Source organism: Cryptomeria japonica, chromosome 3 (assembly GCF_030272615.1).
Source record: "Cryptomeria japonica chromosome 3, Sugi_1.0, whole genome shotgun sequence".
NCBI lineage: Eukaryota > Viridiplantae > Streptophyta > Pinopsida > Cupressales > Cupressaceae > Cryptomeria > Cryptomeria japonica.
The window spans coordinates 134,785,597-134,798,824 of record NC_081407.1 but is presented as its reverse complement, the minus strand read 5'-3'; the positions used below and the strand labels follow the sequence as shown (position 1 = coordinate 134,798,824).

General features: G+C 39.1%; 1 protein-coding gene across 1 annotated transcript in view; it reads left to right on the top strand.

The window, feature by feature from the left end:
• LOC131027322 (alpha-glucan water dikinase 1, chloroplastic) overlaps window positions 1–13,228 on the top strand; it is a 262,802-nt gene that overhangs the window by 71,013 nt on the left and 178,561 nt on the right. The window contains exon 11 of the mRNA XM_057957336.2: window positions 2,460–2,594. Coding sequence (XP_057813319.2) covers window positions 2,460–2,594 — 135 coding nt within the window. The remainder of the gene's footprint in view (window positions 1–2,459; window positions 2,595–13,228) is intronic.

Below are 13,228 nucleotides of genomic sequence, written 5' to 3'. Positions count from 1 at the left end.
GGACTCCAAAACATAACAAAATGACATAACAATAACTTAAAAAATTTATTCCTAATTATGGCCTAACAATTTCCAAATTTATTTTTGTTGTCCTCAAATGAAATGATCCACCTTTTATATCTCATGTTTGAGGGAGTCACAACTCTTCATTTCATGCCTTTTGACCATTTATTAAAGTTAATTAAATTTGAATTATATTATATTTTATTTTTTATTATTTTAATTTATTATTATTCATTATTAAATCCCATTTCAAAAAGGGGACATTACAATTTATGCCCTTGCTGCCCTTTCCCAATATCCCAAGGGCTGCAGGCCCTTCATTTAGCCCCGAAGGAAACCATGGCCTCCTCTTGAAATCCAAGCCCTGAATTTTAAATCAGCCATTGCTCAAGTAAGCTCCCAAATCTGTAAAAAGGACATGCAAGGGTTCATTAAGTACCTTGTGTGGAGAAATATATCCAAGCTCATCATCCCTTCAAAAAGTCAAAATAGATGTTATCTTAAAATAGACGCGCAGCCCAAGATCTTTTTTTTCCCGTGAAAGAAATTGGAGTTCAAGCCCTTATTTGCTGCTCTATGAGAGCTTTCCTTGGATCTGAAATGCTAACAGCCTGGGTTCAAGACAATTTGAAAAGTTCTGGAACTGTTGAGCTCCTTCTAATGCCCAAAGAGTTAACTTGGTGTTCTTTTCTACAAAATGGAGAAAAATCTAATATTCCAAGGTTGACCTTAGTTTTTAAAAAAAATAGGTGTTTTGTGAAACATTGATGACTTGATTTTAATTTAAGAGATGATTTCCTCAATGTTAGCATTTCAATTTGCACCTTTCTGTACAACACAAAATGGAGCAGCATTTAAAGTAAAACCTTTCCTTGAATCTATGAGGGAAACTCCCTACTGAAGAGTGAAGGAAATGATGAATATCCTTATACACAACTATAAAATTACCTAGAACTAGTGGAGATTTCTTTGAGCAAGCAGAAATAAAAATTAAAACAAACCCTAGGAGGGGTTTAGGAAGTGACTCAAATGAGATTGTTGGTCCTCTTAACCATCACAATCGATCCATTCCAAATCGCACCTCCCCAATTAGGTGACTTCTGGTCTGCAAAATCTTAGGAGCTCAATAAATGTTTCAAATTTTCCTTTGGATACCACCTTGCTTTGCGTAGTCTTTGGGCGTGCAAACCAACCTTCCAAGTCTGTTGCATCCTCCTTTTTGTCACCCTATACTTAACCTCTAACACAATGTCCTAGTCCAATTCTTCTTGAGAATTGAGAACAAGGTCTTCAATGGAAGATAACAGAAGCCTTTTTTCTTCATAGTTCATACAAAATGGAAGGCACAAAGAAATGAAGATTTTCAAAATTCCCTTGAGTTTTTGCTTGCTCAAGTACAATTGTAATAGACAATGAAAATGGGAGCCAAAAACAAGTATATGGTTTCAGGATAGATAGCTGAAGCCTACATATTCTCTGGTAACACTTTATGTAGTCCATAAAGGATTGAATGCTAGAATGATTCATATAAAAGATAGTAGGATTCCATCTATACCACTGGTAGATGGATATTTATAATGTTCGAGGGGTATAGTCCTATGATATCCAACATGCCTTTTAGTATATTAACTCAAGCTATTATTTAGATATATTTTTAATATTTTTTAATTATATAAATATTTTTTAATAAATACCTTTGTATAAGATAAGGTTGGAATTGGGCCTCCTCTAATGAGTATAAAATATTGGCAGAAACACAGGACAAAGGAAATCAATGTTCACGGTTACTTTAATCTGCTCTCTAAGATCACACCATAATGATCATGTGCACGCCATAGTTAACGTTGGTTTTTGTGGACAATCTTCTTTATTTTTTTCTGAAAAATATTAGACCGTAAATTTAGCATAGAAATCATTCACAGTATGCAGCACAAGTATATACAATTTCACTAAAATCTTTTCTGTTCAACGTTTCACTTTACAAAATATTAGCAGTAGTGACCTTTAATGCTTCTTGACCTATTTATCATTATCTCATGCCTTTTAGATTACATGCATCCTTTTGATTAAACTACTGTATATTGTCGTTCCTGCCTCTATGTTAAATGCATGACTTATTAGCTTGGTAATAAGTTAATTAAGAATCATTCATCTCAAAGGCTAGTAGTCATATTCTAGTTGAGTGTATTGCTGTAACCCACAAGCCCTCCCACTTAAGACTCCCACAATCAACCCTGTTAGCCTCTTATTCAAGCATGGTACTGCTCAATCTTTGAGAAAAGCAGCTATAGAAGTGAAGTGGTGTCTTCTTTTATTGAAAAGTGGGTAAATAGGATTTTGTATTGGTTACGTTGTGTGATATGTGGACACTTAGGAAGCTACAAATGTGAAGTCATTTGCTTTAGGTGGACAGAGAAGATTTTAATTAAAATGTATATGTATATGCTGTCTTGCAGGTTCAATATTGCAACAGAGTTGACAGAAAGAGCTAGATGTGAAGGAAAGCTTGGCCTGGCTGGCATACTTGTTTGGATGAGATTCATGGCAACCAGACAACTTACATGGAACAAGAACTACAATGTGAAACCACGGTATAGCATAATCCATTGTTTTTTTTTTATGATTATATGTTATTGTGTTACTATAACACTTCAAAAACAATTAAGAGTAACAAATTGACAAAGGCTAACACTGCACACCTTAGCAAGTGCATCTTTTCTAATAAGAAATTTTATTGAGTTATTTAGTATTTCCTTATGTAATTTGGTAATGCAGTCACAGTTCAAGTGCCTAGCGAAAGACAAATGAACTTTAGCCCCATACACAAAACCAGCTACTGGTATGAGATCGTTTGGAATTGCAGTGCAGTAGGACAATAAATTACAATATTAATATTATTCAACATCCAACTATCCCTGGTCCAGGCATTAAGCCTAGCTATGTCAGTACAATTTAACTTTGAAAATTTTATAGCATCTTGTCTGATTTTAACAGTCTCATATGCTAACAAGAAGGGAACTTATTTGTCACACAATCGCTATAATGAACTCAGAATTCTCTGATTCCCGTGCCTAATTGAATTTTCTTTACAATTTAACTTTGAAAATTTTATAGCACCTTGTCCGATTGTAACAGTCTCATATGCTAACAAGAAGGGAACTTATTCGTAAAACAATCGCTATAATGAACTCAGAATGCTCTGATTCCCATTCCTAATTGAATTTTCTTTCTTCACATACCTATGTATTCTATTTCAATCTTCTTTACACTCTCCTATCTCTCTATCTTCAGCTAGGGAGGAAGACAAATTCCTTCTCTACTATGCTCTCCTGCCTCCTTTTCACCAACAAATGCTTTCTGTCATTTGTAGAAAACTAGCCATAGGCATCAGCCACCAGCCTTAAAGGCATGGTCATGGACATTAATGGTTTAGTGGTAGACTGCAGTGACTAGAAAAAGAAAATAATGTAATAACCTTGTTGCCCACCAAAATAGGCTCGAGTAAGAATAGGGTAAAATAACTGCCAGCTATAATGCGGAAGACTGTAGTGTCTCTTTTTAATATTTTTAAGAACTTCGCAATGTTTTTGAGATTGCTATCAGTGCTATACTTATAAAATGCTGAATAGAAGAGTCTAATACCAATATTTACTATTGAAACCCTTACTTAAAATGATGAACACCTCACACACAAATCCACCATTGATCAAATGACAATTAACTAAATACAAACTACTGTCAAATGGCAGCACCAAATATTGATGTAAGAAGATTATTGATTAAACCCTACTCAACACATATGCAAATATTGAAATCTGATATATATGATTGTCACCATAAACTGCTGAATAGTCCATGCTATGCAGCAGCAATCAAACTGATATTTTGGAACAACAAACTCACCTAAATGTAGAAATATTGGAACAATGCTTTATTTGATAAAAATGCAAGAACACATATGCTGATACAAACTGCTATTATAAATACTTATTTTAATGACTAGGTATTGTAGTGGCACTATAGCTGTGGCACTATAGAAAACTGAAATGCTAAAATAAACACACCACACTGACATACAAAAACATGGAACTTACACACCAACTGGAAGTTATTTGTTCCTTCGCCAACGCTTTTTCTACATCTGCTCTAGCTTTTCGGAGTTGTTCCTTCTCCATACAAGGGTCTGAGTACACCGCTTTCTTCGTTTGTGCTCTCTAGATCTCCGACAGGGACCCCCTTCCTCTTTGCCTTGCTAGCATGAGAGAGAGAGAGAGAGAGAGAGAGAGAGAGAGAGAGAGAGAGAGAGAGAGAGAGAGAGAGAGAGAGAGAGAGAAGATGCACAAGTGTATTTGGAACCCAAGCTGAGGTTTGAGCGTATGAGAGAGTAAGTAAGTGAGGCGAGGAAAGATTGGAATCCTAATGTCTTCCAAAGCGTCTAGCTTCACACCTCCTAAATTCGGTGTTTTCTATCAAAGATGGGAATAGGCCTTAATCCTTTTGGCCTTCCTACCTGTTGTGACCTCTTTCACACATCACCCCATTGCAAATGGGGACTGTCTCTTTCTTTTCTTTCTAGGGTTTTCGTTAGTGTCCCATGGCCTTCGCTTCAGTTTTGCCAAGCCTTGCTCAGTTTTGAACAGTTCAGGTCCTAAGGATTGAAAGTTAGTTTTTGCAAACCATGTGATTCCAAAGTCAGGACCTCGCCAAAGTGCCTAGAAAGACCAAAGGACGAAGATCGCACTTGATTTGGACGAATTTGAACATTGTTTTTTTGCTTTTTCCTATTTTTTAGGAAGTTTCGTTTTTGGCATTTTTAGCCCGATCCCCGATATGGCTATTTTTAGAAAGTTTTCCCTATTTTTTAGGGATGTCTGCTTTTTGCTTTTTCAGAATGGGAATCTAGGGTTTGCACTAGTGGCACTCACCTACTTCGATCGGGATCCAAAATTTCCAAGTTTTGACCTAAAAAGCCAGTTCCCTACATTTTAGGAGTCATAATGCTTCAGATGATTTGCTTTAGTATGGATTTCAAATTTCAAGTTAATCTGGTTAAATTTGGTTGAATTGTGAAATTTTGAAATTTTCTAATTTTTTTTTTAAGTCTAGCTAATGGATGATGTTGAGTGTTATGGCAGGTATTCAAAAGTCCACCCAAGCAAAGGTCCACCATTTTGGAGAGATGATCAAAGTCCACCCAAGGAGAAGCCTTCAAAACTCCGCCATGTCTTGAGGGAGCTCCAAAGTCTGCCCTGGGAGTGGTTTCAAAACTCCGCCCTATGCCTTGATGAAGCCTCCCAAAACTCCGCCATGTTGGAGACCTTCCTAAAGTCCTCCCTAGGAGATGCTTGAAAAGTCCGCCTTGGTAGCCATGTCTCTAAACTCCGCCATGCCTTGAAGCCTTCAAAACTCCGCCCATGTTGGGGGTCACACCAAAGTCCGCCATGTTGGAGTCCTTCCTAAAGTCCGCCATGTAGGGGTAGTAGAAAGTCCGCCCTATGCCTTGAGAGCGATCTCAAAACTCCACCATGCTTGAGGAGGTAGACCAAAACTCCACCTTGGTAGTCATGATGAGAGTCCGCCATGTTAAAGAAGCTAAGAAGAGGGGACTAAAAACTCGGCCCTATACCTCCTTGATGACCCTCCTAAACTCCACCCAAGGGAGTAGATATCATGTTGAAGACCTTCAAAACTCCACCCTATGCCTTAAAAGGGTAATGAAAAGTCCGCCCAAGTTTGATAAAGAAGATGGTGGAGCCATAAAAGTCTGCCATGCATGGTAAGAAGGAGAAAGGCCACCCATGAAGAGAGCCTCTAAAAGTCTGCCCAAGCTTGGAATTGAAAGCAAGTAAACATGTTGGACTCCTACCAAAAGTCCGCCCAAGTATGAGATTGAACACTAAAAACTCCGCCCTACTCTTGGAAGTCAAATAAAGTCAACAAGCATCCGAGTGATGTCATCAAATCTTCCAAAGAATCGAACCTGCAATCAATTTAGAAAGTTGGAATTTAAGATTTTCAAAGATCAATTAGCTGGGAAATTAAAATGGAAACTCAAAATTAAAATGGGAAAGAAGATACTTAGGATTTTCAGATTGAGTTCCAAATTAGAAACTTTTGGAAAATACTATTTTGTGAGCTTAGTTCGAGTTAATAAACTAAAAACAATTTAGAAACTTGTATAAGTAAAGGATTTTTGAACTAAAGAAGATGACAACACTTTCCCAAAGATTTGAGTTGGATTTGGAAGCATGAGTTGGATGATTTTGCATGTTTCTAATTGGGAATTCAACTTCATTTACAAATACTTCATTTGTAACTTCATTTTTACACCAAGAAGTTGGAAGTTCTTAAGGAGAGCATAGTGAAGTGTTTGCAGATTGGAGTTCATTTGAAGAGAATTTTGATATTGCTTGCAGTTTGGCAAGTTTTTTGACAAAGGATTCACAGATTTTTTGAGTGAAGCCAGCTGGTATAAGGAAGAATTGTTAATTCTTTCTGAGTTTTCTAAGAAACTTCTAGCCTTATTTCAGTCTATTTGAAGGTGAAGTTGAATTAACAACGCAGATTTGTGCATTTTCTGAGGTTTTTCAGAGTCATTGAGAATGATTTTGGGTGGATTTATTCGAATTCTTAGTAAAAGAAAATCATTTTTGACTAAGTAAAAGAGAGTTTTTTTGGAGTGTGATTACACTTATCTTTAGGATTGAGGAATTTATAGGCTAAAATCCATTTTTTTGTGGCCAAGTATGAGAATAAAGTGAAATCTTCAAACACTTAGCCATTCACAGCCACTATTTTCTTCAATTCACGATTTAATTTCTAACTTAAGCTTCATTGTCTAATTGTAGAGTTTAGGTACCTTGAAATTTCAAGTGGATAAAGACGCCCGTCCTGAGTCAAGGATGACTTCGAAGTGGAAGAATGTTAGCGACACCAACCTCAGGCACATCAATCTGAGGGAATTTAAGAAGCAGATGTTTGGTTTGGACAACCTTGTGCCTACCACAACCACACGAAAGATGATGAAGAGTGGCATCGTGCATGCTGTTGGTTTTCTCCCCACCATGCAATGCACCAAATTAATAGTTGAATGTTCTAGGCATTACAACCCCACTTGTAAGGATATTGTTGCACTTGATGGAAGAGTGCTGGCGAACATCAACGATGAGGCCATCAAAGAAGCCTTCAGGATCCTAGAGTATCATAACACTGTGTATGTGACCAAGGATGAAGCTGATAGCATGTATCAGGACCACTTGGAGGAGTATGATGCCATCGTTAATCATTCCTGGCTGGATAAGCCAAGGAAAGGCGCCTCCAAACTTCAAAGGAAGAGCTTGGTGAGAGCATACTTCAAGGAAGACATTGGAGACATGATCGTTCTATTGAACAAGATAATGGGAAATTCTCAAGGTGCTCCATTCGAGCCCTAGATGTATTATTTCATTAATGAAATAATGAATGGAGTAAAGATGATAGATTGGGCCCGGATGATAAGTGACAACCTGGACAGCCAGTTGAGGAACCTAGAAGCAAATAGGACCTTCTTCATGAGCTCGTACCTATTTTATTCCTTGGCCAGAACCTACAGATACAGAGGTCTCACTTGCAGGGGGGAGTAGGAAACAAAGAAAACCAGTTTCCAATCTATGATTGTTATCCCCAGCTCCACATGGAAGAAAAGTTGCATTTTAAAAGAGTGAATGATACCTTCCTCGTGTACATCACACGGACGTTGCAAGGTGGATTGCACCGGAGACTCTCTCAAGAGTCTATGGACTTCATCAGTAGATTTGGATATTGGTATATCCAATACTCGAAGTTCACTTACCTTAGAATTCAGGGGTTTACCGGGTCTCCCTATAAGCTTCCAGCTTACCCTACCAATGGAGCTGTGTTACTCAAGGTTGTGAGGCAATTGGAGGGGTATATGGCAATTCAAAGAGATAAATAGAAGAAGGCAGGAACATCCTCTCTCACGATTGGGAATGGGTTGGAAACATGTCCATCGTCACAAGCTGCTACGACTGCTGAGAAGGAGCTGGCTTGGTATCCCTTTTATCAGTACAAGGCGAGGAAGAATTTTGACCCGTTCTGCAAAATAAAAAGGGTCGAAGGGATGAAATTTGAACACAGAGCTGATCTAGAAGATTATTGGGCTAACGCAACCGATAGTTTCGAGATTAGGAAGAGATTTTAGTCGAGGATTCCCTTAAGCATGGTAAGAGCAACAAAGGTGTTTAGAGTTGCTGACCAAGTAGAGGACAGCCTTGAACATCAGCAACCAGGCTTTGAAAAGATGATGAACGAACCACTGGCCTTGATAGATTGGGCAGAGGGAGAGAAATCAGATCTAGCTGACCTCATGAGGTCGGTGGTTGAGTATTCTAGGTGGCGGACATCTGAAAGGACAAAGCAATTAAAGTCTAAAGGTGTGGCCTTGACCTATGAATTGATGAGTAGATGACTCTTTGTCCTCCAACCCTTGTATCTCTGCAGGTAATGCTCGGAATCCAGAGAGTGTTGGGTCTCGGAAGAGAAAGGAGTTAGTTGCAAGCTCCGTAAAGGTCACAGGAAAGAAGATTATAGGGGAAAGGCGGGAATCCATTGAAGGTCATTCCATCCTAAGTGCTGCATCTGCCGTACCTGATCAGAATGCCGTTGAGGAGCAGGAGATGGACATATTTATGGTTAATAATGAAGTGAGAGTGCCTTCTCCTTCGATCGAGGAAATAATGAAAGCAGTCACCCAAAGCCCGGACAAAGAGCAAATTGAAACACCTACATCTCTAGTAGTCTTCTTGGATGGTATAGCTATTGATCCAGGAAGGGCAGATGATGGGTTTGACCAGAATACCGTAGAACAATCAACTATCCCTGATTGGCTAAGGGAAAGGATAAGGGCTAAGGTCCCTAAGGAAGCCTGTTCTAAAGAGATCACAACAACATTTCTGGAGAAGGTGAATGAGCCAGTCATAGCCAAACTGCCCAAGCTAGCCAGAAAGTTCTCGTTGATTTAGAGAGATAGTGTGGGATTCATGACAGTTCAAATAGCTGTGCCGAAGGAAGAGAAAACTCGGGATAGTGTTGCTCCAAAGGACTATAAGATCAACACTATAGAGCTGGGTAAGCCCACCCAAGACCAAGAGTTCCAGTACTTTGATGACTCTTGTAACGTCCTGAAGGCAAGTTTAGCTCAGGAGAGAGAGAGAAGAGAAAGAAGGTTGAAGAAGAAAATCAGCAATGGAGGAAGTATGTTCTCCATCTTACCAGGCCACTCAACCATGAGATACCAGTCACCCCTCCACAACCTCTTTAGCAGGAGTCAATGAAGGATTACGAGGATACGAAGGGCATGTTCACACAGGCCAAAGAGTTGATTTCAGATGCTTTAGCACAGACTGATATATTTGTGGAAAACTTAGTATCAGCACATGAGTCTGCCTCTTCATTGGTTAGCCGTATCCAGGACCTAACTACCAATTGGGAGGACGTGGAGGAAATTGAAGATGAAATACTTCCGCACCTAAAGGTCATCCGAGGCTTGTCGAAGAGAAGTTTGGTGGATGTAGGTGTCATACAGGTTGGGGATAGGTATGACTTCAACACCTGGTATTACGCTTTGGTCACTTGGATTGAAGTTTTGAAGAAATTCGAGACCAAGTGCTTTGAGACAGAGGAGAGTGTCAGGGAGATCTTGAGCAAGGTGTTTCATGCAGCGTCTGAGATTTGGAAGAAAGAGAGTATAAGGGAGAAGCATTTGCAGGCAGAGAATCTGAGAGACAGGATTCAGTCAAGCTTCTTCAAGGACTTAGGGATGATTGACAAGGGCGATCTTTCAAAGATTGCAAACTTCCTCTTCATCGATGAAAACTTTCTTGCCCAAGCGGTTGAGTGGGAAAGCATCCTTGCCACATGTATCGATGATGTTTCAGTCAAGCTTCTTCAAGGACTTAGGGATGATTGACAAGGGCGATCTTTCAAAGATTGCAAACTTCCTCTTCATCGATGAAAACTTTCTTGCCCAAGCGGTTGAGTGGGAAAGCATCCTTGCCACATGTATCGATGATGTGGACATCATCAACTTCCAAATTAACAGCTTGCCAAGTGTCACTATGGAGGAGGTTAGGCTTATTGTGTCCAGGTACATCGAATCTATGAAAGAGGAAAGTGGACGCTCACCTCAATGAGATTAGCAGCTGTGCCACATGTCACTTTCTTATTCAAGCTGATAGTGTTTTGGGAAACCCTAATTAGGGTTTATAGCTTTCAATCTTGGCCCTTGATCACTGTTTGATCTTGGCCGTTCATTTATTTTATAAGGCTACCTCCTCTCATTTGGAGAGTGTGAGGTTTTTGATGTATTGTTGCATAAGGTCATTTCCAAATAATAAATTGCATGTGCGCTTTCTCTTAAGGCTTTGTAATCCCTATTGTTTGAATGATTTGCATGGTTTTGATTTCCTCAACACTGAGTTAAAATTAATCTAGATTTGCTTCCATTGTTGTTAATTTGAATGAAGGATTTGATAAGTGTCAATTGATGGTGTATCTCCACTCATACTTTTATTAAATGGATGATTTCCATTTTACCGTGCAACGTTAGTCTGAGCCCATCCTTTGTGCATCCCAACATCTTAATCTTAAGCACAATCCATCGAAGATTGCACCGGCTTTGTGTAGTTGTCCCTAGTGTGGCGAAGCAAGGTTTGGTTTCCCGAGAGCACCCAGTTGATACCGTCTCCAGAGTTCGTAGGATTAGATTAGCCTTCCTGAACCTTGTCTCTTTTCTCCTTTTTGAAAGTCTAAATTCCCAAAAAATCCAAAAAATAGAGAAGAGCCTAAAATTGCTAAATCCGCCTAAGTCCAACAGTTCAGAAGACATTTGTTAACGTAAGTCCCCCTTGAGATTTTCAGCATACACTACCCAAGAAGCTATTCCACTAAAGTTGCTTGTTCGCACATATAGACCTTGGAATCAGTAGTGATTTTTTAGGAGAGGATAGAATACCTTCGGGTATCCTATTCTAATGTTTGGTAGATGATAAAACAGACACCAACACTACCATCCAAGGTTTGTCTCAAGTTTGCTCCCTAAAGGACTCTTGAAAATGCCTAAGCAAACACCAATATTCATCCGAAAAGCTTGAGCAAAGTTCGTCATTTGCAGGGAGAAAGTCAGATTTCTTCTTCTTTTCAGCCCCTTGGAAAATGCCTAAAAATAGACCGAAGTTCATCTTTACCTTTGAAAGTTCAGTATTTTCAGATGTTTTGGCTTGCAAGTCCCTTTGAAAATCCTGAAGTTTGTACCGAAATTCACCAAGGCATGAGAGATTTTCGGTGCTGACAGAGCTGTTTGCTTGAAATGTCCAAAATTTAGGCCAAGGTTTAGGCTAAAGGTCATTATTCCCTCTGAATTTCATGAGTTTGCAGTGAAATGAGGTGAGTTTTAGTCATTTTGTGCCACCAAACTTCACACAAAGGCATCAAAGGCCCCTCGTGAACATAAGCAAAGCATTGCAACATAACATTTGTGTGTTTAAGAGGTTGGAACAAGGTGTGAAGCTGAGTTGCAGACCAAACCTCAGTGTTTGCCTGAGAAGTATCCCCATTCCCTAAGCCTTGCCAAAGTTCATGTCGTTCCTAAGAAAAGTTTGAACTTTTCTAAACCTTTGGCATTTCAAAATGCCTGAAAACACCGAAGTTCTGACCGAAGTTGTCCAATTATCTCTGTCGATTTTCCAATTATTTGCTTTTCCTTTAAGTATAGCATGAATTATAATTTGTGAGTCACCTTCAAGATGGAGGTTGGAGATCCCTAAAATTCTTGCCAATTAGACGGCTAGTAGAGCTACTTTAGCTTCTGACAAATTGTTTGAACCCTTTCATAAGTTTTGAAAACCCTTTGCTAGTGTATTTCCATTGGCATCATGAGCAATGCATCCTGCATTTGATGGTCCCAGATTGCCTTGGGCAGCACCATCTAAGTTTATCTTAATCCAACCTTGGTTTGGGGTTTCCACAAGGCAACACTATTTGGGTTCTGAATAGGATTAACCCTAGAAAGCCTAAATTAACAATTAATTATTCCTCTGGTTAGTTATCTCAATAGATTATGATGAGTAAATAAACAATTAATGATAAAAATATTTGTTTTATTAACAATTGACATGTTCTCTTTATAATAAAATCAGCAATTAAAGAGGATAGGTCTTATTAAATAGAATATATCATTATTACAATACAAAGGATCCATTATCTTGATCAAAGGGACGGGATATGACATTTTGCCTGTGAACATTTGGACTCGTCGGGTGAGTCACCATCTTTCTCGATCAATATGTACCCTATTCTTTGGCCTTGGTTGGACTGTTTTTCTCTCAACGTTCCAATGCTTCACTTGCACTCATGGCTACATATGAGTTCTCTACACATCCACCCTCAGCGTCCCATGCACTTTGGTTACATTCCTCTTCATTTCTGGAATCTCTTCTCTTCTGGGTTTTCGACTCAGTGCCCCCTATTCTCGATTCTTCTGATATAGATAGTTGCTTTATGCGGTGTAATTATCCTCAAGTATCTTGGTGAACTCATTCTCCATAGTTCCTCCTTCCTCCTCTTCATTCGATATTGACTATACAGACGGGTTGCTTGTTTGGTTAGCAAGGTCTTCGTACACTTCCTCTGAGAGTGGTAGGCGTATTTCAAAATCTACCCATTCACTCTTTGTATGCTTCTACTTTTGCTTCTTGATGAATTTGGACTTTCCGTCAGTGGTCCTTCATTTTTTGCTTTAGCAATTCTTCTCAGTTGTCTTTGTTGCTCGCTTTGTTCTCTCACTTGAAGGGATCTTCTTATTGATCCTTTTGTGATTTTCTGGTTGCTTGGGATACATCTTTTGTCTTTATTTGGTTTTACAAGCATCAATTTTCAAAGGTATGTCTTTTGGTATTGTCACGTTCTTCCTTCCTCTACTTTCGTGCTTCATACCTCTACAACAGTATCTATTGTCTATGTCGCTCTCGATCCCTTTCTTCCCAGAGATCTCGAAGGGTAATAGAGTTACATGTGAGCAGCCTCGGCAGTCTTCAGAGGAGATGGTCAACTTCATCGTTCACTGTTAGGTTATCTTGGATAGCACTCTCGAGGACCTCTCGTTGGAGAGCCTCCCTTCAAATGTACAAGTTTATAGATGCTTCCCACAAGTAAACCAAGTCTTATGTCA